Source organism: Pelophylax lessonae (genome assembly GCF_965119305.1).
Source record: "Pelophylax lessonae genome assembly, chromosome: 3".
Lineage (NCBI taxonomy): Eukaryota > Metazoa > Chordata > Amphibia > Anura > Ranidae > Pelophylax > Pelophylax lessonae.
Genome location: NC_138770.1, coordinates 296,916,055 through 296,940,104, shown reverse-complemented (window position 1 = coordinate 296,940,104; position 24,050 = coordinate 296,916,055). Strand labels below are relative to the sequence as shown.

Genomic DNA, 24,050 nt, shown 5'->3' with positions numbered 1-24,050 from the left:
CTAAACCATTGATACAAGGCAGGATGGATCTATGCTTTCACGTTCAGCCAAATTCTGACCCTACCATCTGAATGTGGCAGCTGAATTCGAGACTCCTCAGACCAGGCAACATTTTTTCCAATCTTCTATTGTCTAATTTTGGTGAGCCTGTGACAATTGTAGCCTCATTTTCCTGTTCTTAGCTGACAGGAGTGACACCCGTGTGGTCTTTTGCTGCTGTAGCCCCATCTGCTTCAAGGTTTGATGTGTTGTGCATTCAGAGAGGGTATTCTGCATACCTTGGTTGTAACAAGTGGTTATTTGAGTTATTGTTGCCTTTCTATCATGTCAAACCAGTCTGACCATTCTCCTCTGACCTCTGATGTCAACAAGGCATTTTCATCCATACAGCTGCCACACACTGGATATATTCTCTTTTTGTACCATTCTCTGTAAACCCTAAAGATGGGTGTGCATGAAAATCCCAGTAGAACAGCAGTTTTTGAAATGCTCAGACCAGCCTGTCTGGCACCAACAACCATGTAATGTTCAAAAGTCACTTAAATCCCCCTTCTTCCCATTCTGCTGCTCAGTTTGAACATCAGCAAGTCAATTTTCACCACGTCTGGATGCCTAAATGCATTTCGTGGCTGCCATTTAAATGGCTGATTAGTGTTACCAAGCAATTCAACGTGTACCTAATAAAGTGGCTGGTGAGTGTATATGCGAATTGGATGTATTTTGAACTGCATCCGATTTGCATGACGTTGCATTACATTGATTTCCATTGAAGCTGTTCACATGTATGTGGGGCATCCGCAGTGCGAATTTAAAGAGTCCTGTGCACTATGTGTTTTCTGAGCACTGCGGTGCGGTTCAGGTGCGAATTTGAGGCTCACTAAGTTCTGTGGGAATGATTCTGAATTGCACGTATTCACTTGTGTTCAGAATTTCAGCATGGATTGCTCTCCTACTAAAGGAGTTGACACCTTTATCTACTATGTATTCGCCAGTACTGAAATCACAGCTGTGACAAAAATCCGTCCCGAGCTTTGCAAATTTGCATCAGAACCGCATCAAAAACTCACCTGACCTGCTTAGCAAATTCTTTTTTTCTTTAGTTCATTGACAGACACAGCTCCTAATCTTCTTAACCATTGGTTATACTGCCCCCTACAGGAGTAAGGACCCTAGACAGAAAAAAAGTCTGGCTACGCCTATGGGCAGTCCCAGGGGGTATATTCCCTCTCTCTGCTATAGATACTCAGTTTTGTTACAAGCAATGTCCGAAGCAAGCCAACTCCACAGAGGGCTGGGAGTTGTGTCCGTCAATGAACATCAGAGAAATGGATTTTACGGTAAGTCAATAATCCCATTTTATCTTTTGTTCATTGATGGAGATAGCTCCTGATCTTATTAACCATTGTGACGTCCCAAAGCCATGTTAAACATGAGGGGTGGGAACAGCGAAAAATAAATTCCCAAGGGTTACTATAGCCAACCAGGTAAACAGGAGCTCAACCAAAACAACTGGAGCTAACCTGAAAAAAAACAATACCAAAATGGCCGCCGGACTACACAAACATAGCCACAGTGCATTAAGCACACAGGCTACAAGAAAATGGCAGCCTCATGCAGCCTTGTGCAGAACCGCTTCAATAAGAAGATTGTTAGGGCTTCAGGTTACACTTGGAGTCTATTGAGAATACAGGAAGTCTTGCATCTTTGGGTTATACTGCTGCCTACAGAAAGAATGGCCACTGGCAAACAAAAAAAAAAATCTAAGCGATTTGGACAATAGAGGTAATTTGCCTTTTGATGAACTGGAACTAAACAGAAGTATGGAAGATTGATGTCCAGGTTGAAGTGAAAGGCAGAAACTACCTTAGGCAGGAAGGAAGTCCTGGGCCTCAACACCACCTTATTTCTATGCAAAACTAAAAAGGTTCCCTGCAGTAAAAGGTTACCAGTTCAGCACTTCCCGTGCAGAGGTTTACAACAAAAACAAAATGGGTGAAGGTTTGAGGCACTAATGATCATAAAAAACACACATAGACGTGGTAGAAAAGACATAACATTTGTTATTCTAAATCTGCTACATGGGCTGAGAGGCCCAGTGGTAATTCCTGTGCGTTTCAACTCGTAGAGTCTTCCTCAGGGTTTTAGTGGACAGAAATAGTTCATTCTACACCCTTACCTTTTGCACTTTATTAGACACAAGTGGTATATTTTTGAGCCCTTGCAAAGGTGATGGCTACAAGAAGTACCAGAGAGCGAATGTAATTTAATAGGTTTTAACAGCAACTTCTGATGTGCTGACAGAACCAGATTCAGATCCACAAATTCATAATAGATTGAACAGGAGAGGGTACATGGTAGAATCCCAGTGAAAAGGACTTTCTCATGAAGTGAGAAGTCGTCAGTCTCCTGAATCAAGATAGAAAGGGCAGAAACCTGAACTTTGATAGTGAGTCGAACACTGGTGCAAACCAAGCTGTAGGAAGAAGAGGATTTATTCTGTTGAGAAACTTCACCCACAGGGTAACATGGGATTGAGTTTCTCTGTCCTCTTTCTCTGTCATGGGAGCTTGCTCTACCCCCCAATCCCTCCTCACTGGCTGTGATTGACAGCAGCAGGAGCCAATGTCTGAACCTATGAGGATTAAAAGAGCCGAGAGAGCAACTACTCTCGCGTGCATCGCTGGATCGAGATCAGGCTTGGGTAAGTATTAGGGAGGGGCTGTAGGGAGCTGCATAAAAGAGGTTTTTTTTTTTTTTTTTTTTTTTTTTTTACCTTAATGCAGATAATGCATTATAGTAACAAAAAAAATCATCCTTTAGTACCACTTTAAACTGTATGTTGCCAGTCAATGGATTTTTTTTTGTTGTTTTTTTTTTACTGGCTGAAAATAGATTTACACGCATAAAGCCAAAAGCTTGTATATGCTGGCAAAATAAAAATCCAAAATATAAATGTACAGTGCATCCAGAAAGTATTCACATCAGTTAACTTTTTCCACATTTTGTAATATTACAGTCTTATTCAAAAATGGAATAAATTCCTCAAAATTCTACAAACAATACCCAATAATGACAACATGAAAGAAGTTTGAAATCTTTGCAAATTTATTAAAAATAAATGACACATGCGTAAGTATTCACAGCCTTTGCTCAATACTTTGTTGACGCTCCTTTGGCACTAATTACAGCCTCAAGTCTTTTTGAGTATGATGCTAGACGCTTGGCACACCAATTTTTGGGGAGTTTCTCCCATTCTTCTTTGTTGGACCTCTCAAGCGCCATCAGGTTGGATGGAAAGCGTCGGTGCACAGCCGTTTCCAGGTCTCTCCTGAGATCTTCAATCAGGTTCAAGTCTGGGCTCTGGCTGGGCCACTCAAGGACATTCACAGAGTTGTCTTGTAGACACTCCTTTATCTTGGCTGTGTGCTTAGGGTCGTTGTCCTGTTGGAAGATGAACCTTCACTCCAGTCTGAGGTCCAGAGCGCTCTAGAGCAGGTTTTCTTCAAGGATGTCTCTGTACATTGCTGCATTCATCCTTCCCTTGATCTTGACCAGTCTCCCATTTCTTGCCGCTGAAAAATGGTATTGGCCAGGTGATGAGTGATGCCTGGTATCCTCCAGACATGACGCTTGCCATTCAGGCCAAAGAGTTCAATCTTTGTTCATTCAGACCAGATATTTTTGTTTCTCATGGTCTGAGAGTCCTTCAGGTGCCTTTTGACCAACTCCAGACAGGCTGTCATGTGCTTTTTGTCATGGGGCTTCTGTCTGGCCACTCTACCATACAGGCCTGATTGGTGGAGTGTTGCAGAGATGGATGATGTTCTGGAAGGTTCTCCTCTCTCTCTACAGAGAAATGCTCTCCTCCCTGACTAAGGCCCTTCTCCCCTGATCGCTCAGTTTGGCTGGACAGCCCACTCTAGGAAGAGTCCTGGTGGTTTCAAACTTCTTTCATTTACAGATGATGGAGGCCACTGTGCTCATTGGGACCTTCAATGCTGCAGAAAAATTTCTGCACCCTTCCCCAGATCTGTACCTCAAAACAATACGGTCTTGGACGTCTACAAACAATTCCTTCGACCTCATGCCTTGGTTTGTGCTCTGACACGCACTGTTAAAGTGTTGCTAAACCCAGGAGCCTGCATTCACTATATCTGGTCTCCCACAGTACACAGAACATGGAAATGCAATTATGTTCGTAAATATAAACTGCTAAATACTTTTTCTCATCCATAGATCCCTGCTGAGCGGGCGGATGACGGCTCCGTCTCTGCACTGTGTGCGGAGAGGGAGGTGTCAGAGCTACGCTGCGATCTATGGGGGAATCGGATGAGAGCGGACCACTCTCATCTGATCCGATCCCCTGGATGGATGGAAAATAGGGTTTCCATCCGTCCGGATTTCACGGACAGGATCGGAAGCGGATAGCAGCGGGTGTCAGCGGACAGGTCTCCGCTGACATCCGCTGCCCCATAGGGATGCATGGAGGATCCGATCAGATCCGCCTAAAAAACTGACAGGCGGATCTGATCGGATCGTTCGTGTGAAAGGGGCCTAAATCAGTTTTTTTTTTTTTTTATATTTGTTTTTATTATTTTTTCTAACACTTCTAATTCGTGTGGTACTATTTAGAATTGTATTCTAATGGCACATTTATGAGAGTGTGGCAGTATCAGCAGCTTAGTAGAATTTAACCCTTTGGGATAACATTGTTAATTTAGTAGCTCGCAGGACTTATATTTTATTCAAACTTTTTTCATGCTATCTTTTTAGGGTATTGTTTCAAGAATTTTTGAGGAAAATAATGAATTTATTCAGTTTTGAAATAAGGCTGTAGCATAACAAAATGTGGAAAAGGTGAAGGGCTGTGAATACTTTCTGGATGTACTGTATGAAATGTAACCAGCTACAAAAATGTTTTTTTTTACTTTTTTTTTTTTTAGTCCCATTTCATAATAAAGAAAATTTGTACAAACCCTTCTTGTCGTGTTTTTTTTCTAATCCAGCTGTTCATGCACTAAAACATTGTTTGAAATGAACCATGTTTTTGTGTGTGTGTGCGTGTGTGTTTTTTTTTTTTTCTTTTCTTTTTGAATGTCTGCCATGGAGCATTTTCAGTTTTAACTGCTTGCCGACCAGCCGCCATAGTTTTACTGCAGCAGGTCTGCTCTGTCCCACGATTGCTGCCGGGCAACCGCTATCTCTCCCCATGGAAACAGAATGGCAGACTGCTGTTCTGTCAGGTATGAACACAGGGATCAGAGGCAAAGAGAAACAAAGAAAGGGCGCACCGACCTAGCGCATTATCCTCATTAATAGGCTTTATTCATGCAACATATAAAATGGCTACTCACATACACAGGTGAAAAAAGATCATATCAAGCTCAGTTGCTCCAGTGTCAGGAGTAGTCCATAAGTTAGTCCATAATCCGATGAGATGACGGCTGATGCGTTTCGAGGCTCAGCCTCTTCCTCAGAGCCACTGTTTCATGACTTAGGCTGGCCATACACTATACAATTTTCTTATTCAATTTCCTTTAGATTTACCTTAAACTATGTAGTGCAAGGGCCTGCCTGATTGCATACAAATTGAAAGTGTTTAGGTTTGACCCTACATTACATGGTTTTGGTAAATATAAAGGAAAGTTGAACAAGAAAATTGTATAGTGTATGGCCAGCCTTACTCCTTTCATGAGTAAGTCATGAAACAGTGGCTCTGAGGAAGAGGCTGAGCCTCGAAACGCGTCAGCCGTCATCTCATCGGATTATGGACTAACTTATGCACTACTCCTGACACTGGAGCAACTGAGCTTGATATGATCTTTTTTCACCTGTGTTTGTGAGTAGCCATTTTATATGTTGCATGAATAAAGCCTATTAATGAGGATAATGCGCTAGGTCGGTGCGCCCTTTCTTTGTTTCTCTTTGCCTCTACTACCGTTGGACTACCCCAGTCCGTTTTGGGCAGCAAGACCTTAGCCATCTGAGACGCCAGTTGTGAGTCCTGTGGGGAGTGTGGTCGGGGAGCTTGGATTCTAAGCGCAGGAGAAGGGTGATATCACCTTATTGTTTTGGATGAACACAGGGATCCTGTGTTCCTCTTATTTAGGAACACAGGTCCCTGTCTTCATGCAGCAAGCCCACCCCCCTACATTTGGAAAGCACCCCCAAGGGACACATTTATTCCTTTGATCGCTCCTGGTTTTATCCCCTTTCCTGCCAGTGTCAGTACAGTAACAGTGCATATTTTTGGCACTGATTACTGTAGTAATGTAACTGGTCCCCCTAAAAGTGTTTTTTTTTTTTTCCGAATTGTCGCTCTTTTTTTGTTTATAGCGCAAAAAAAAAATCAGAGGTAATCAAATGCCACCGAAAGAAAGCTCTATTTGTGGGAAAAAAGGACATCCATTTTATTTGGGTACAGCGTCGCATTGCAGCGCAATCGTCAGTTAAAGTAACTTAGTGCCGTATCGCAAAAAATGGCCTGGTCATTAAGGGGGTAAATTCTTCCGGTCCAGAAGTGGTTAAAGAAGAGAAAAAGGGGAAAAGGTGTAAGTGCTGAAATGGCTGCCAACAGATGCTTGATAACATAAATCTGCCCAGACAAGTAGAAACTTGCTGCCACATTGATACTTTGAAGACAATCCCAGTTCAATTTTTATAACGGCAACCATTAAATTGAAGCATTGCTCTATCTGGCATCCCACTGTCCTTCTATATTACAGTAAGTTTTTGACATGCTCATATTTCACTGTAATACATAATTGAAGTTGTATGCCCTAAAGCAGTATCCTTTCCTGGATTGTTGCCAGTAACAGAAGATTTTCTGATCTGGCCTGAATGGAAAGTACAATATGTGGCTCAGCAATATGTAGTAATAGGGTGTCACCACTTACCATAAAGACTTGCTCTAGCATTAACATTAAACATTATAATATAAAGGGACTGTTTGCCACCTATTTTCCTTTTTCCACATACACCTATCATTTGTGGTTCTACGTTTAGTCGAGTTATATGCATATCTCTGCTTATGGGTTTGCTCCAAAGTGGCTGCATATTTCTAAAACTAGGGGCAAGCCAGCCTTTCTCTCTCAGCACCTAGCTATTAATCCTTGAAATAACCAATAGCTGGGATTGGGGATCTGTGTATGTATGCAAAGCTGCGAGTACTTCCTTTCGTTATGCTGTAGAGAAGGCCCCATGCTCTCTGTGTGGAAGCAGTGGTCCCAACACACCCCCTGCTGAGTCGGAGTTGGAGCTCTCCAATCAGCAGAGAGCATAGCTGCGCGTGCAGTGTTCAAGTCAGTGCACATGTCCAGGATTTTGTACAGACACAGGGTTGTGATTCAATTCTACAGTATCAGCAGGTGGACTAGTGTATCAGCTGGTTAAAGGTTTACTTGAAAGTAGAACTACAGGCAAAAAAAAATTTCTCTTTCGTTCATTGCCGGACACAGCTCCTGATTCTTCTTAACTATTGGGCTATACTGCCCCCTACAGGAGTAGGACACTAGGCAGGAAAAAGATTGCCTACGCCTATGCGCAGTCCCAGGGGGTATACACCCACTCTCAGCTATGGGCTATTTTTTTTCTGCCTAGTCAGGAGTAAGGACCTAGTTCCTTGCTGGAATCTCTGGTACTGGCAATTTTTTAATTTTAAATGGAATTTTTGTTTTCCTCTTTTTTTATTATTTTGTTCCTGTGAGAACTACAAGCAAGTGCCGGACTGGGCAACGAACTGGATAATATACGTAGATCCTTATGGTGAAATCCCTGGTTTCCCTCCCCCCCCAGCCCCTCTAAAATGTTGGTTGTTGTAGGTCAGGGGTGGGGAACCTTTTTTCTGCCAAGGGCCATTTGGGTATTTATAAAATCATTCGGGGGCCATACAAAATTATCAACTTAAAAATTTGCCTGTTATATTTGGTCAAACATTTAATTAACTCACTCCTAGTGTGATGGCTGCAACTGCGTCTCTTGGGTGAGGTCTGTGATGTTAGCTGGTATTGATGATGTTGCTACTCGCAACTGGTTTTCCAGGTTTGCGTCGGTCAGTCTGGAGCGCAGTTGACTTTTTGTGGTGGTAAGTTTTGAAAAGAACTGCTGGCGGGTACTGCTGGTTGGTACTGCTGGTGGGTATAGCTGGCTGGTACTGCTGGTGAGTACAGCTAGCTGGTACTGCTGTGGGTACTGCTGGCTCAGGCTGGTACTGCTGGCTTGTACTGTGCTGTGGGTACTGCTGTGTGTACTGCTGGCTATGGCTGGTACTGCTGTGAGTACTGCTGGCTCTGGCTGGTACTGCTGTGGGTACTGCTGGTTCTGCTGTGGGTATTGCTGGCTCTGGTTGGTACTGCTGGCTCTGGCTGGTACTGCTGTGGGTACTGCTGGCTCTGGCTGGTACTGCTGGCTCTGGCTGGTACTGCTGGTTCTGCTGTGGGTACTGCTGGCTCTGGCTGGCTCTGGCTGGTACCCCTGGCTCTGGCTGGTACCGCTGTGGGTACTGCTGGCTCTGGCTGGTACTGCTGGCTCTGGCTGGTACTGCTGTGAGTAATGCTGGTACTGCTGTGAGTACTGCTGGCTCTGGCTGATACTGCTGTCGGTACTGCTGGCTCTGGCTGGTACTGTTGTGAGTACTGCTGGCTCTGGCTGGTACCGCTGTGGGTACTGCTGGCTCTGGCTGGTACCGCTGTGGGTACTGGCTGGTACTGCTGGCTCTGACTGGTACTGCTGGTTCTGCTATGAGTACTGCTGGTACTGCTGTGAGTACTGCTGGTACTGCTGTGAGTAATGCTGGTACTGCTGTGAGTACTGCTGGCTCTGGCTGGTACTGCTGTGGGTACTGCTGGTTCTGGCTGCTACTGCTGTGAGTACTGCTGGTTCTGGCTGGTACTGTTGTGAGTACTGCTGGCTCTGGCTGGTACTGCTGGTTCTGGCTGGTACTGCTGTGTGTGCTGCTGGAGGGAAATGCTGGCTAGGAGACGTGTAGCAGCGCCATGCTGGAGGAAGAGGTGATGTTTCTTGTATTCGTCACAGGCGGAGTGCATTTGATATCACTCCGCCTGTGACTCACTCTGTCTCAGACTTAGGGCCCTTTCACACACTCTGTCCGTCGGACAGAGCCCGTTTTTCTCAGCGGGGATCAATCCGCCGATCCCCCGCTGAGCAGGAGGATGACAGCTGTTCTCCGTGCTGTGTGTGGAGACACAGCTGTCAGTTACCCATGCATCTCTATGGGGGATATCGGATGGGAACGGACCTCCTGTCCGTTCTCATCTGATCCCATCCGATTCGCTGGACGGATGGAAAATAGGGTTTCCATCCAGATTTGACAGATCGAATGTCAGCGGACATGTCTCCGCTGACATCCGATGCCCCATAGGGATGCCTGGGGGGACGGTTCAGATCCGCAAAAAAAACGGACAGGCGGATCTGAACGGTCCGCCTGTGTGAAAGAGCCCTAACGGAGCAGGAACTATACAGGAAGCATTGGCTCCGTTCTGACAGATCAGCTGAGAGAGACAGACAAAGCTGCACAGGGGGCTGGACCAAATGACTTTGCGGGCTGCATACGGTCCCCAAACCATAGGTTCCCCACCCCTGTTGTAGGTAATTACCCTGGTGTCATGAACTCTGACCGAGTGGCCTAAGCTTTTATGCCAGTACCTGGAGGGAGAATAGCTTCCCCCCTGTCTTTGCATAGCTGGCGGACCGGTTGGTCCAGGGGCTACAGTTTGTCTGTGATGCCTCTTTGGATGCGGCTCCTTTGATTTCTAGGCTGTCTGTATCTGCAGTGGTCCTTCGGCGTATTGTCTGGCTGAAATGCTGGTCTGCGGACTAGACTTCTCACAAGGCCTTATTTGATCTCCCTCTTGTAGGGGATTGCCTGTTTGGAGCTTCCTTGGATGACATTGTTAAGGGTCTCACAGGGGAAGAGTACTCTTCTTCTGCAGGCTACCAAGGGCAAGGAGCCCCGTCATAAACGTGGGCCATTCTCCTTGGCTCCTAAGTGGCCTCTTCCTCTCTCAGGATCTCAGGACAAGGGATCAAAAGTCAGGGCCTCTTCCAGAGGTTCCAAGAAGACCTGGTCTGGCAAGCCACGAGTGGGCTATTCCAGAACTGTGAACAGGGCTGCCTCTGCATGAAGGGGCACCCTCGCCCATATCTGAGGTGGGGGGACCTCTTTGCTGGTTTCTGCATCCATGGAACAGGACAAGTGGGTCCACAAAGTTATTCAGTCAGGCTACAAGATCGAGTTTGGTCTTGTCCTCCGGAAAGGTTTTTTTCCCTTCCAACTTGCACTTGTCACCAGATCACTTACGGGGTCTCTTTGGGGCAGTTCAAGACTTGTTATTTCAAGGGGGTGATTGTTCCAGTTCTGACTTCGGGACATATTCAAGGATTTTTTACTCAAACCTCCTTACAGTTTAAGTTCCGCATGGAGTCCATTGGCATGGTAGTGGCGTCCCTACATCAGGGGGATTTCTTCTCGCTTCTTTCGACCTCAAGGACGCTTACCTGGCTTGGCTGTTGAACTCCAGGTGCAGAAGGGTGGAGGTTTGTTTGAAAGAATAATACCCCATCATTTGTGTCAGTAGAGGGAATAGTACCCCATTGTTTGTGTCAGTGGCAGGAATTATGCTCCTTTGTTGGTTTTAGTGGCAATAATAATGCCTCAAGGACTGGATTAAGGCAAGCAAAGGGCCTGCCTTAGAGCCATGTCCAGAGTGCCAAAATCTATAGCAAGCATCCTGACTTAATTATTCATGTAACAGTCTACAAAAAAAAAAGCTGAAATGCGTTACTATAGGTTACTGAGGTTTAGAACCAATTACCACAGTTTAGACTGCTCCATTAATCCCTTCCTGACCCCATATTGTACAATAACTTATAAACACACACACGGTATGTATTCAGTGCCCAGGTACATACATAAATGTCTATTCAAGCATTTATAACCTTAAAAAAATAAAATTAAACCAGATACTGTTCTCTTAAAGCATGTTATACAGCGCAGTGCTTGTGCTGTGTCATTTGGCCCCCTGTAACACCTAAAAAACCTGGCTGATCTTGCCAGTTTCTACCCTCCCCCCTGTAAACTGACCACGGTATGTCATGGCTGAGCCCTGACACTGTGGTCAGTTTACGCACCTCCATTATCCGTAGCTCTACTGTTTCCTCTGTTCTCCTCTACCCCTCCCTTCCCTGCTTATCTGCTCGTGTCAGTGCCTGCCCCCTCCCCTCCTGCTGCCCTCCCGGCGATCACGTGACGGCTCGGCTCTCTCTCCTCTCTTCCCCTCCTCCCCGGCTGATGTCAGCAGCAGTGTTCGGCCCTGCCCACTGGAGCTGTCACCTGGGCAGAGAAGAGAGCCGAGGAGTCAGGTGAGTGCCGAGAGCCACTCTGATATAGGTACAGATCGGCATATTTTGGCTATAAGTCAGGCACAGGGACACTTATTGTTATATTACAGAGTGAATTACATGATTTTATAGTAGTGGCTTAACAACCACTTGAAGTATTACACCTTACCCTAATGCCAGGTTGAAGGGTCATTTTAGTGCACTAATGTTATTTAACTCTATAGTTTTAGCTAAGCCCATAATTTTATCCTGTGCATATCTTAAGTGTCTTAAAGTATAACTAAAGGCAAACATTTTTTTTTTTTTTTGGGCTATGGGACAGGAAGTGAAGGGAAATCTCCACAATGAGACACAAATGGCGAAAAAAAAGTCTGACGGGTTAGAACCTTCCCTTGCGTTATGCAAAATGAAAAAAAAGAGAAAAAAAAAAAGTTTTGCCCATAATTCTAATTTAAGTCGACACATTCTTCTACGTAAAAAGTTTGCAATGGCCTAACTGGATATTAACATCATCCCAGGCTGCTCAGTGAATTACTACCATTGCCTGATATCTACAAATCTAAAATGTACACACCGGTTTATCGATCATACAGCACTGGCATATGTATCATGTTAAAGAAAAATAACTCTAATGCAGAGAGATGATGGTGCTCAATGCTGAAGCAAAAAGATCTGTGATGGATGAAAGTAGAGTGTAGTCACAACAGTAATCGTCCGTAGCGTGGAGACCCCTCTAAAAAGGTCATAAATCACAATGGAGAACACGGTTCCTGTTCAGGGCTTCAGAAGAGCTAATATGATTGTAATATGCATGTCATGAAAGAACTGGATCCAATACTTGCCAAGCTTCGACTAACACAGACTAGCTATCTGGCAGGGAAGCCGTGATGATGATCCCAGTAACGGAACCCAATCACAGGTATAAAGGTTCGCAAACAGCGGTTATCTGCAGCTGTGATAACTCAGTAAGGCAGATGGATTCAGCCACTAGATCGGGGATAAGGGCTGCAAAGGTCCGTAGTTTGGTCTGGTTGCCCGAGTTGTCCGGTCAGTGGTGCCGCTGATAAGGCGTTCAACCCGTGCGTTGAGTTACACCGGCACCGGTGGATAGACTACCAGGTCAGAGGTGACCGACTTACGTCATATCCGGTTTGCCGGGTGCATGCAGGGGAACAGCCAAAAAATGAGTAGAGGGGAATCCACAGACCCAGGGACAGGCAATGACACAATGTGCGATGTGGTGGACTCTTAACGCTGACGCGTTTCACCGACTAAAACGTCAGTTTCCTCAGAGCTAAGGTGGACAAAGGTGGCGCCATATTTTATAGCAACGATAATTAGTCAAAATTGGTTCATTGAATACCGATGTGCATGTCAGGCAAATCCGATGGAGTAACAGTTACACCCTTCCACCACCAGATGTCACTGCGCTAGCACATCTAGCAAGTATACTTTTATGGCGTCATCCATTCCACCAGCGTCATGACTACAACTCCACATGGCATAACAATGTATACATTTGTTTACTTCTCAGAGGTTGACATAAAGAATCATCTCACCCCTGTGATCACAGTCAACCATGCGGAGAGGTAACCATAATAGTAAATAAAAAACAGTGCAGACTAAAAACGCTGCAACAGTGACAGAACATGATACAAGTGTACATAAAAAACAAAATATATACATAAGTACATCGCTGTTTCAATCAAGGCTATGTGTTCCTTGGTTTTAGATCAGAACCTATTACTCCCTATATGTGGGGGCCATAGATAGGAAGATGGAGGCAAAGGGAGAATCCATGATTGTTAGAAACACTAAATGACCACAATTCTAGAAAAACCCAGATAACCAGAAGCCAGAATACAATGGACCAAAAAGGGAAAGGTCCCAGAGATCCCCAGGGGGGACCAGGGACTTGTTGTTTATGAACCGTGATACAGAGAGATCTGTTAAAAGAATATGGTCAGGCCAAGAGGATCCATAGAGGTAATATATAAAAAGGAAATATAATGTGGACTGAAGGTTCCGTAGAGATAGTATGACATAGAAATATCCCCTAGGTGGCAGAGGCTGTACCCCCTCACCCCTCAGTTCTCAGTTCAGCAGACACGATGCCAAACCCCGAGGGTCACGGGATTAAAAAAGGTTGTAAACTAAACTCAACATTTAGTCCTTGGGGCACAAGAGATCCCATTTTGTAGATCCACATTTTTTCTTTTTGTAAAAGGACATTATCAAAATCCCCTCGTCTTGCTGGTAATCTTAGGGCATATATGCCTCTTACCCTCAGGCCCTCGGGGTTGGCATCATGGTGCTCGAGAAAGTGGAGGGGCACAGTCTTATTATCCACCTTCTTTCTGATGTCTGCGATATGTTCCGCAATACGCACCTTTAATTGGCGTTTAGTCTTACCAATATAAGACTTATTGCAGGGACAGATTAGCTGGTATATCACGCGTTCAGTCTGACAATTGATGAAACTATTAATTGTGAATTCCTTTTGCCCGTCACAGCTCATAAACGATTTTGATTTAATTATTGATTTACATATGGAACATCGCCCACAGGGGAACATCCCTTTCAATCGAGGCAGGGAAGTTAGCCAGTTTTCACCACTTTTAAAGCGAACAAATTCTGAATGACATAAATTGTCCTTCAAATTCTTGGCCCGCTTGGCCGTTAACAGGGGTCGTGGGCCCACTATTTTCTCAATTAGTGGTGATACAGTCAACACCTGCCAAAGTTTTGAGAGGACTGTTCTCACCTGTTCCCATTGGGTACCGTAAGGAGTTATAATTCGTGGATATGCTGTTTCACTAGAGCCTAAACTGGCTTCAATATTATCCTGGCCACCTAACATGCTTGTTCTTTGTTTAAGGGCCACCTTCTTACGTGCTTTTCTTATTGTTTTGTGTGTATATCCCCTCTCTCTGAAACGTTTGTGAAGCTGCTTCGCCTCTGTCTGATAATCTGCAGAGTCGGAGCAGTTTCTTTTCAAACGAAGAAACTGCCCTACAAGTATACTCTCAATAAGAGGTCTAGGGTGATGACTGTCTGCTGCCAACAGTGTGTTGGCAGCCGTGTCTTTACGGTAGGTCTTGGTTTTGATCTTTCCATCCTCAAGTGAAATCAACAGGTCCAAAAATGGTAAATGATTTGGGGTCGCAGTATAGGTAAGTTTGATGTTCCGGTCATTCCTATTCAGTTCATTAATAAATTTAAGTTCAGAGGAGGTACCGCCCCAGAGGAGCAGGACATCGTCAATGTACCTCAGCCACATGAGGGAGTGTCTGAGGTACATTGGGGATGGATATACTACCTGCTCCTCCCAGAGTCCAAGGTGGAGGCACGCGTAGGCCGGGGCCCACGGAGCCCCCATCGAGGTACCCCTAATCTGTTGATAAAATGAGTTTAGGAATTGAAAGTAGTTATGATGTAACAAAAACTCCAAAAGTTCCACAACAAACTTGTTGTGGGCCCCCAAACCTGGAAACTTATAATAGAAGAAATGGGTGACAGCTCTTAGACCCCATGCATGGGGAATCGATGTGTATAAACTTTCCACATCGATGCCTGCTAATAGTATATTGTCCATAGCAGGGGTCATTGATAATTTCCTGAGGACATCCCTCGTGTCCTGCACGTATGAGGGTAGGCTAATCACCATGTCCTTGATTAGAGCGTCTATAAACTTCCCTGTTTTTTCAAGGGGACCCCCTATTGCCGAAACAATGGGTCTCCCTGGGGGGTTACTTAAGGACTTGTGTAATTTGGGGATGGTATAAAATGTGGGGATATTATAGTTTTTGACCATCAGGTGATCAGCCTCCTTTTTAGAAATTAGGTCAGCTTCCCTTGCTAAAGAGATTTCAGAGACAAGGGAGGGAAAGGGACTATCCCTGAGTTTCTTAGAAGTGCCGGTATCACTCAGCTGTCTCTGTATTTCCTTGACATACATATCTTCGCTCAGTAGTACCACATTCCCTCCCTTGTCACTGCCCTTTATAACCACATTGGGTGCCTCTGGCAGTTCCCTCAAAGCTGTTCTTTCCTCTTTGGACAAATTATCAATTCCCTCCCTTTGCCACTTAATTTTACTGAGGTCCTCTTGGACCAAGTCCAAGAAGACCTTAATATTCCTATGTTTAGATAGGGAGGGCATCTTCGTAGATTTTATACGGAGGTTGGCATCCCTTCTGACTAGATCTTTTATTTTAGTCTCCTCATCCATCTCTTCACCCTCCAGAAGTAGGGAGGTAAGTATTTCTATTAATTCAGTATCTTTCTCGGAGAGGGGGACATCTTTGTCCGAATTTTCTCTTTCCCCACTATGCCATATCTTAAAAATGACTTTCCTGAGGAAGAGACAGACATTCTTAAATACATCAAATTCGGTCATAGAAGAGGTCGGTGCAAAGGACAATCCCTTACTCAGTAGCCTAATGTGTCTTTCCTGCAAGTCAAAATCAGAGAGGTTTACAACTTTAAGGTCACCCGGTACTGTATTTACCTGTGTTTTTTTTTAGACTGTTTGACCTCGTGGATCTTTGTGGGCCCACTTTGTGTTGGCCCTCTGTGCTTTTGACTTTTGGATTTGCCTTCTCCCTCTGGATACCTTTTGATGGTTCCGATTGCTGAGGATGTATTTCTCCGGGTTGTAGGTCCGTTTCCGGTACTAAAAAAAGTCCACTTGTTTCATGACATGAATATTACAATCATATTAGCTCTTCTGAAGCCCTGAACAGGAACTGTGTTCTCCATTGTGATTTATGACCTTTTAAGAGGGGTCTCCACGCTACGGACCATTACTGTTGTGACTACACTCTACTTTCATCCATCACAGATCTTTTTGCTTCAGCATTGAGCACCATCGTCTCTCTGCATTAGAGTTATTTTTCTATATCTCATGGAACTTTGATTTTGGTATCAGCCAGTGATTTAGCGGGACATTCAGCTCACAGTATATATTTGAGAGGTCCTCCCACATCACCGAACACGGCAATCAACTCACATTGTGTGCTGATGCATGTTTGGTCATGTGATATTGTATCTTCCACACATTGGGTCACCATGCAATTAGTTGTGCCTGCAGGCCTTCCCCAATAGGCCATCTGAGCCACAATTTCACTTATTGACGTTTTTTTCCAATGGGTTTAGATATTATGTTTTGAGTCCTTATAGCACATGTGCTTTTGTGTATTTTACTGTTTTTAAACTGTTTTGTCATTCAGTGTCATCCACACCATCCTGATTCCCCCCCTTTTTTTGCTTTTTCAGGCATGCGTGCCCAATAAAATTAACACTTTATACTAATTTGAGTCTCCAGTGCCCTTAGTTGGTCTTTTTTGAGATTGACAGACCACGGTTTTTCACCTCATATCTTTTCTTTTGCATTAAACTGTCCAACGGTCACTATGACTTAATTTTTGACTTATATACTCTCTGGGACTAATTTAATAAATTCCCCATGTTGGGATACTGATCAGGCCAATTTCTGGAACACAACTTTTTGCTTCTTTGTAATATGTATCATGTTCACGTGTTTGGGCTTACATTAACTCAATTAAATGGGTGAGATTTGAATAGCATTAAATATTAATAAAACAAAATAAAACTTTTTTTTTCATAATTTTTGCCTATTTCTAAGCTTATTGTAAACATTTTATTCAGGGTCTTTTTAAAAATAAATCACCAAATGAAGGCCCTATATGTTTTGAAGCAGTGTGAAAACTATTTTGTCACGCTAAATGGTTACATTTTTGTTGTTGAATAAACCACTGCATACCAAATTTGGTCTCATCACAATGGTCTTAATTACTGCTTGCAACGGTTGCCCAGGCTGAACAGCCTTTAACAGGTGTTATTCCTTTTTAGCATATTATTGTTTGTGTCGCCATGAAGTGTGTGTGTGTGTGTGTGTGTGTGTGTGTGTGTTATTGCATCTTGAAGAGCAGTAAGATGTTTTAATCCATTGTTTCCTCAGTAAAATATTCTGTTTGCCAGCTCTTGCACACTCTGGCATCTCATAGTGTATGTGAGTCTGGGCAGTGTGCCATATGTCTATAACTTTATTAGATTTCAGTCTTGCCATTAGGAAATGACTTCATAACCTACTCAAACCGCACCTGCTATTTCCCTTGGAGTCAGACCATTACGTTTTATTCATCCTTTATTTGCTTCTAACAATGACTTCTACATTCAGTGAGCGCAGGAACAGATTGGCTTGTCAGCTCATGTTTAACTGGCATCAGCAGGAACACTAATGTGATTACTGAACTATAAAGGAGGACTCTTTCATTCGGTGTGTACACAGTGGTCACTTCACGCTACGGAGAGTGTATGTGTGTGTGTGTATGTGTATATATATATATATATATATATATATATATATATATATATATATATATATATATATATACTAGTAGAGATAAACAAAGTGGCTGTCTATTATAACATAGATTTCAGTAGCCTATAGCAGCCATGTTGGTGTTAACTTCCATTATTCAGACTGTTGTGCTCTGTTAAAAATAAATACATTTTGTTCGTAGCACCCACTCGGTGATATTTTTTTTATGTTTTTAATGTTGCTATAATATGTTGTTATGCTTGCCAAACCTTTTTCTTTTTTTTTTTTTTTTTTTTACCTTTCTAGGACATTGCAAGATTATTGCAGGAAAGAGAAGAAAAAAGAAGAAAGAAGTTTAACCCACCACTTGGCACAGAGGAGCCATATTATCCTGACCATGGAGGTATGAAGTGTTGTGTGCAAAATGTTAAATTGTTTTATTTAGAAAGTAAGTGGATGCAATAGACTGGCTATTAACCATTAAATGTGATCGAAAACCTTACCTTTTGTACCTTACCTGGTTCGGCGCAAACCAGTTTCATAGGCTATTTGTTGTTAGATTCTAGTGCTGGAAGCCTAAAGCTGGCCATACACTAGCAGAAATATCGGGCAAACTCATTTTCGAAAAACGAAAAATCGGCCGTGAGAGCAGACGATCGATCGTGCCATCATGTAACGACCGAATTTGAAATAATAAATCTCTCAATGGACATAAATGAATCAGTTTTTCGTTCAGTTTGTCAGATAGGCCTAGTGCAAACAGGTCGGCCGAGAAACACATTAACCTTTCAATTTATCGTTCAGTCGCTGGATTTTCAAAACCGTTCCTTTTTGATTTTTAGGCTCTGAAAAGTTAAAGACGATTTCTATTTGTGCCCATTAACTGGATGAAAAATGAACGATCTGAACAAATGACAGATTTTCGAACGATCTTTCGGCTAGTGTATGGCCAGCATAACACAATACATTGTAGACATGTAGTTTTCAGTTCAAAAACAAACTTTGTGCAAATGCATGTCCTCTGATCTATAACCTATCTGTACCATTACAGCCCAAAACTTAATCCTATCTCTTATTTTCTAAACCCCACTCCCAATGTACTCTTTTACACTTTAAAGGAACGAGATGAAAATATTGGAGTTGTTTTACTGATTTGTTCTTGATTGTGCAATCTCTGACTGTTGTCCTTGTCCTTCTTAGTGACTGGGGGGTATCCAACCTTTTAAAAAGCTTGTAAAGATAAAATGACAATCAACCCAATATTTGTTCCAGTTTATTTTCCCCCAATTGCATCTTAAAATTCTTATGATCAATTAATTTGGAGAAATGAAAGTAAGTATAATATTCTGATTTGGTTACCTGATCCTTGTATTCTGTAAGGAGATTTTTAATGTTTAGTAGAGGACATCGCTGATCAGTTACATTTACATTGGGCTTACTTGTTTTTTTTTGATTATAAACGTTTATTAAAAGTAAACATAGAAAATTATACAACGTTAAGTATTGACAGTGAACATTAGAAGTACATTGTGGAAATTATATAACTTACATCAATGATGTAACATATCACTGTTATACAAAATAATGCAACATACAATAATATATATTGTATATGTATACTATCTTAGAAAAACTTTCGCATTTCACATTCAATTATTCTGATAAAGTGAACGTTCATTATCTAGGGTTTAAATTTAAGTAAAAGTATTAATAACATATGCATTTATGATCAAATAACCGAAATGTCACCTGGCCTGACCAGCTGTATATGTGGGGGGTAAAAGGTGAACACCACCGTTAGATATCCCTTCTGCTTTTAGTGAAACATCCATGCAACCACATTGGGCTTACTTGTAAATGCTGTGTAGTCCTAGTAATCCTGGATTTGAGGAAGTGCCCACATTTTGGTTTGACGCTGTCAGTACTGACAAGTTGATAAACTTGTTGTGCCATAGCATCACATGGCCCATGTTCATTTTGGACCCCATGTAGTCAAAGTAGTATATTTAAACCATTAAAGCCCAAATGCTGATACATGCAATGACATGGCGTACCTTCTTAGATCCAGTCTTTGCAGAACAGATGAATGTTTTCAGTTCTTGGAATGTAAGAAGATAATGACTTTCTATGCTATTGCTGACTAATACTAAGTGTACATGGTAGAAGCAGGGAGGGTCTGGCTAGGACTGAATTAACTAGCACTAAATAGGATAGAGGAGAACAGACCGAGGTAACAAATATAGAAGCTAAACATCAGAACATCAGTAACATTGTGCAGTTTGTTGCAACAACAGAATACATCATACTTTGAACACAACATGGTGCATCAAAATAAAAGGTATGCAGAGTATTGTTTTAGTTTTGGTTAAAAACAAGCCACAACCTTAGTAGAAAAGCTTGTCTCTGGCCAGTATTCTTTATAGAGGGACACTTGCTATCTGATGAAGCAGTGATCCCTTTGCAGACATATAATGTTTTTTGCAGGCTTTTCTACTCAGACTGTGGCTGCTTATAAAAAAAAAAAAAAACGGTACGACCTTAAACATCTTTTGTTTTGATGCACCTAAAATATATTTAGCTGATTAAAATGAGTTTAATTGAACTTTAACTGTATTAAATATGGGCCAACCAATGTCAGCAAGCATGTGGATTTTATAACCAGTGGTAGGTATAGGCTTGTGCCAAGCTGCAGAGTCTAGGAATTACCCAGAGGCCCCAAGGTATGTTAGAGTCATAAGTACCGTAATAAATGGGAATCCAGAGATCATTGCAGTATAGAGTATTACATAGCACAGAATTTGCATATGAGAATACTGTAGGCGTATTAGGAATCCAACACCATGAACAGTGTAGTCCTTTTAAAGAGGCACTGTCACCCTGCCTATTCAGGCCAAACTGACATTGTCTTCCTGACCAAGTTACAGTAGTCTTTCCAGCTCTCCCTTGCTGATTCTAGGAATGGGAGAATCCTGTAGTGCTTGGCATTTGGTTACACAACCAGCCATGTGCCTAGAGAACTGCCGGCTTCCCGGGATAGGTTTATTAGAAAGTAAATTCTAACCATGAAGTACAATAAAGCTGGCATTGACTCCTGTTCATAAACTGACGGCGAGAGCTGTATGAGTTAGTTGGGTCAGTGTGCTGGGAGTGCAAAGTGAAGGTGTTCTCAGCATAGAACCTCAGGCCCACTTTTCCTGCCGCCAAATATGTGCATTATGGTGGCAGGAATAAAGTTTTAACTGATTTTCCACACAAGGCTGTTCAGTTTAGGTAAAAAATGTTTAGCATGGTTTTTAAGATTTTTTTTTTTTTTTTACCAGACCCTACTGACTTTTATTGCTGTGCTTCTCTTTTATTTATTTTCTCTTACCAACAGTTTTTTTATTATAACAAAGTTTATATTGCTACATGCATAAACTGCTTAAATGCACCCTTAGGGTCCTTTCACACGGCCCGCATCCAGCGACTGAGCCCTTCTGCTCAACGGGGGATCGATCCGCCGATCCCCGCTGAGCAGGAGGATGACAGCTTCTTCTCCGCTCTGTGTGCGGAGACGGAGCTGTCAGATCCCCGCTGTCCTCTATGGGGGAATCGGATGAGAACAGATCGGATCAGATGGTTCTCATCCGATCTGATCCGCTGGACGGATGTAAAATAGGGTTTCCATTAGTCCGGATTTCACGGATAGGATCGGAAGCTGATAGCAGCGGGTGTCAGCGGAGATGTCTCCGCTGACATCCGCTGCACCATAGAGATGCATGGAGCATCCGATCAGGTCTGCCTGAAAAACTGACAGGCGGATCTGATCAGATTGTTCGTGTAAAAGGACCCTTACAGATGGCTAAAAAGATCAATGGTGTCAGTGGGAACTTACCTGAGAGGCAGAAATTACTCATTGCTCATGGAACCCCTAGTAACCTCTGCAGGAACCCTAGAATCCCATTAAACCCTTGGTAGAGAAACCCTAACTTAAATAGATATAAGTTTACAAACGTATCTAAGAATGTAAATATTTCTTAACTATAAAAATTGTCTGTGTTTTTAATGGTCAAAGAGGGACTAGTAGTTAGTGTTTATAATTAGTAGTTAGAAAGTGGTAAAAAATGGAATAGTGTTACTTGCCCAATCCACTACAGAGAAGCATGAAAAGATAAAGGAGGCAAAGAAGTTTGATATGTTAAGTCTAGATATTTTAAACTCGGTTTTTTCTTTCATGATACTGCTCCATTGCTTAGGGCATCCTAGGGGTAGACATAAGGAACACATGTCTGAATTTGACAGACACCATAGACATGAACGACCTGAGAGAAGAAAGGAGGAAAGCCACTCAAAATCTAAGCAGCATTCCTACTGTGATTATGACCGAAAACGTGGAAGATCAGCAGAGCCTCGGTCTGTTCAAGGAGAAAACCCCGATCTTCATAGATCTGAAAATCACATCAGTAGGACTTCTGACAAAAAAGAAAAGCCTGATAGACCTCCACCACCAAGAACTAAAAGACATGAGCAGCCTGAAGATAAGGAGCATAGTGGAGCATATTCCAGTGAAAATGTACCAAGAAAAGGGAGGTCTCAAAGTCATGACTTATTGAGCATAAACAATGCTGATGTTCGAAGACGTCAGCACAGCCCCAATTCTCCATCAAGAGGAACTGAGAGTGCATTTGAACGTGGAAAGCCCAGAAGGAGAGTTGACAGTGATTATGAACATGAGAGGCCCAGAAGAAGAGTTGACAGTGATTACGAACATGAGAGGCCCAGAAGAAGAGTTGACAGTGATTACGAACATGAAAAGCCCAGAAGGAGAGTTGACAGTGATTACGAACATGAGAGACCCAGAAGAAGAGCTGAGAGTGAATACGAACATGAAAGGCACAGAAAAGGAGCAGAGGGTGAAAACGAACATGAAGGTCACAGAAGGAGAGCAGAGAGCAAAAATGAACATGAAAAGCACAGACCGAGAACACCTTCTCCTAACCATAATAGGCAGCCAAGAGATGGAGGTATAACTGAGCTTCTAGTATGGTGGTGGTGGTGGTGGTGTTGGTTTTAATAATGACCTCTTTAGAAAAACATCTGATCAACTTTTTCTTGCCAGCCAAATCTTTTGAAAGCATATTTTCTCAATCATGTCTTTTTTTTTTTCAGGTTAAATTTTTTAAATTGGCTTTATTTTTCTGCCTTTGCTTCTATTTTTGCTTTTTCTTGATATGTTTGATTTACATTGCATGATCTTTCTATTTTATAGTTTTGCCTTATTTGCTGTTAGTACAGTTTTATCCTGCACCATGGAATGTATTTAGTAAGAACACTAATCAGTACAGACTGAGACTGTATACCCACTGAAATCCTATGGTGTAATTAATGCACGTTTAGGCTGTTAAGTGCAGCATAAAATAAAGATTGTGTGCAATTACACAAGTGCAGCAATCAATTCCACCAGTTTGAATTGGTCACTTTTTTTACAGTGAGCAACTGACAGGATTTCTTCTCTTCAAAACCTAGAGGTCAGATTTAATAAATTACTGTAGAAAAAAAAAATACTGTGGCCTTCAGAAATTATAGATGACCCCTTTTACATTAATGTTTTGTCCTAAATATTTAAAACGTATAAATGTTTAGACATTTTATTTATAAAATGTAATAAATTTGGCCTTGGCTGGAGCAATTTATCTTTTGCTCAAATTAGTGCAGGCTAAAACTGTACCACTAAAAAAAAATTAAACTTGTGGTTAGATTTTATTGATTGTATGTCTCTAATATAGGTAATAAGCCAAAAGGACACAGAGATGACCCTCAAGGAAAACTTCGTATAGGTGGAAAAAACCGTGATGAAGACGATGCGGAGATTGCTAGAAGGCTTCAGGAAGAAGAACTGAGGGTAAACTTAACATTTTTATTGCTTTGCTGTTGAAAAAAATTTACCACTGTTTTCTGCACAGCCCCCCTACCTAATTTTATACAGATGTAGTAGACTTCAGAAAGTTGTTTGATATCACATTTAAAGTTTTTTTTTTTTTTTTTTTTTTTTTAAGAATAGTAAACAAAAGCCCCTAGAACAATCAGGAACCCTTCAGCTAGACCTCAATCTAATTATGAAAGTCAAGAACAACATATTACAACATGTTTTGGGGCTACTGGAATGAAGCTTTTTAAAGTGCGTAAAGGCAAAGATTTTCATTAGAACCTAGTTTACGGTGTTGTGTCTATTAACAACTCTATTCTAAAGTGACCCTGTCAGATAAATTAAAACTGGGCCCTAAGCTGACCTTTTTAAACTTTTTTTTCTCAGCTTTCACCACCAAATGTTACTCATCTGAAACCTGCTGAGAAACTGACACTTCCA

The 24,050-nt window shown here is 42.4% G+C and overlaps 1 protein-coding gene across 1 annotated transcript in view; it reads left to right on the top strand.

Annotated features, from left to right (window-relative positions):
* Positions 1–24,050, top strand: part of CCDC50 (coiled-coil domain containing 50) — a 111,356-nt gene that overhangs the window by 57,627 nt on the left and 29,679 nt on the right. The window contains exons 5-7 of the mRNA XM_082252096.1: positions 18,011–18,107; positions 21,940–22,707; positions 23,470–23,585. Coding sequence (XP_082108222.1) covers positions 18,011–18,107; positions 21,940–22,707; positions 23,470–23,585 — 981 coding nt within the window. The remainder of the gene's footprint in view (positions 1–18,010; positions 18,108–21,939; positions 22,708–23,469; positions 23,586–24,050) is intronic.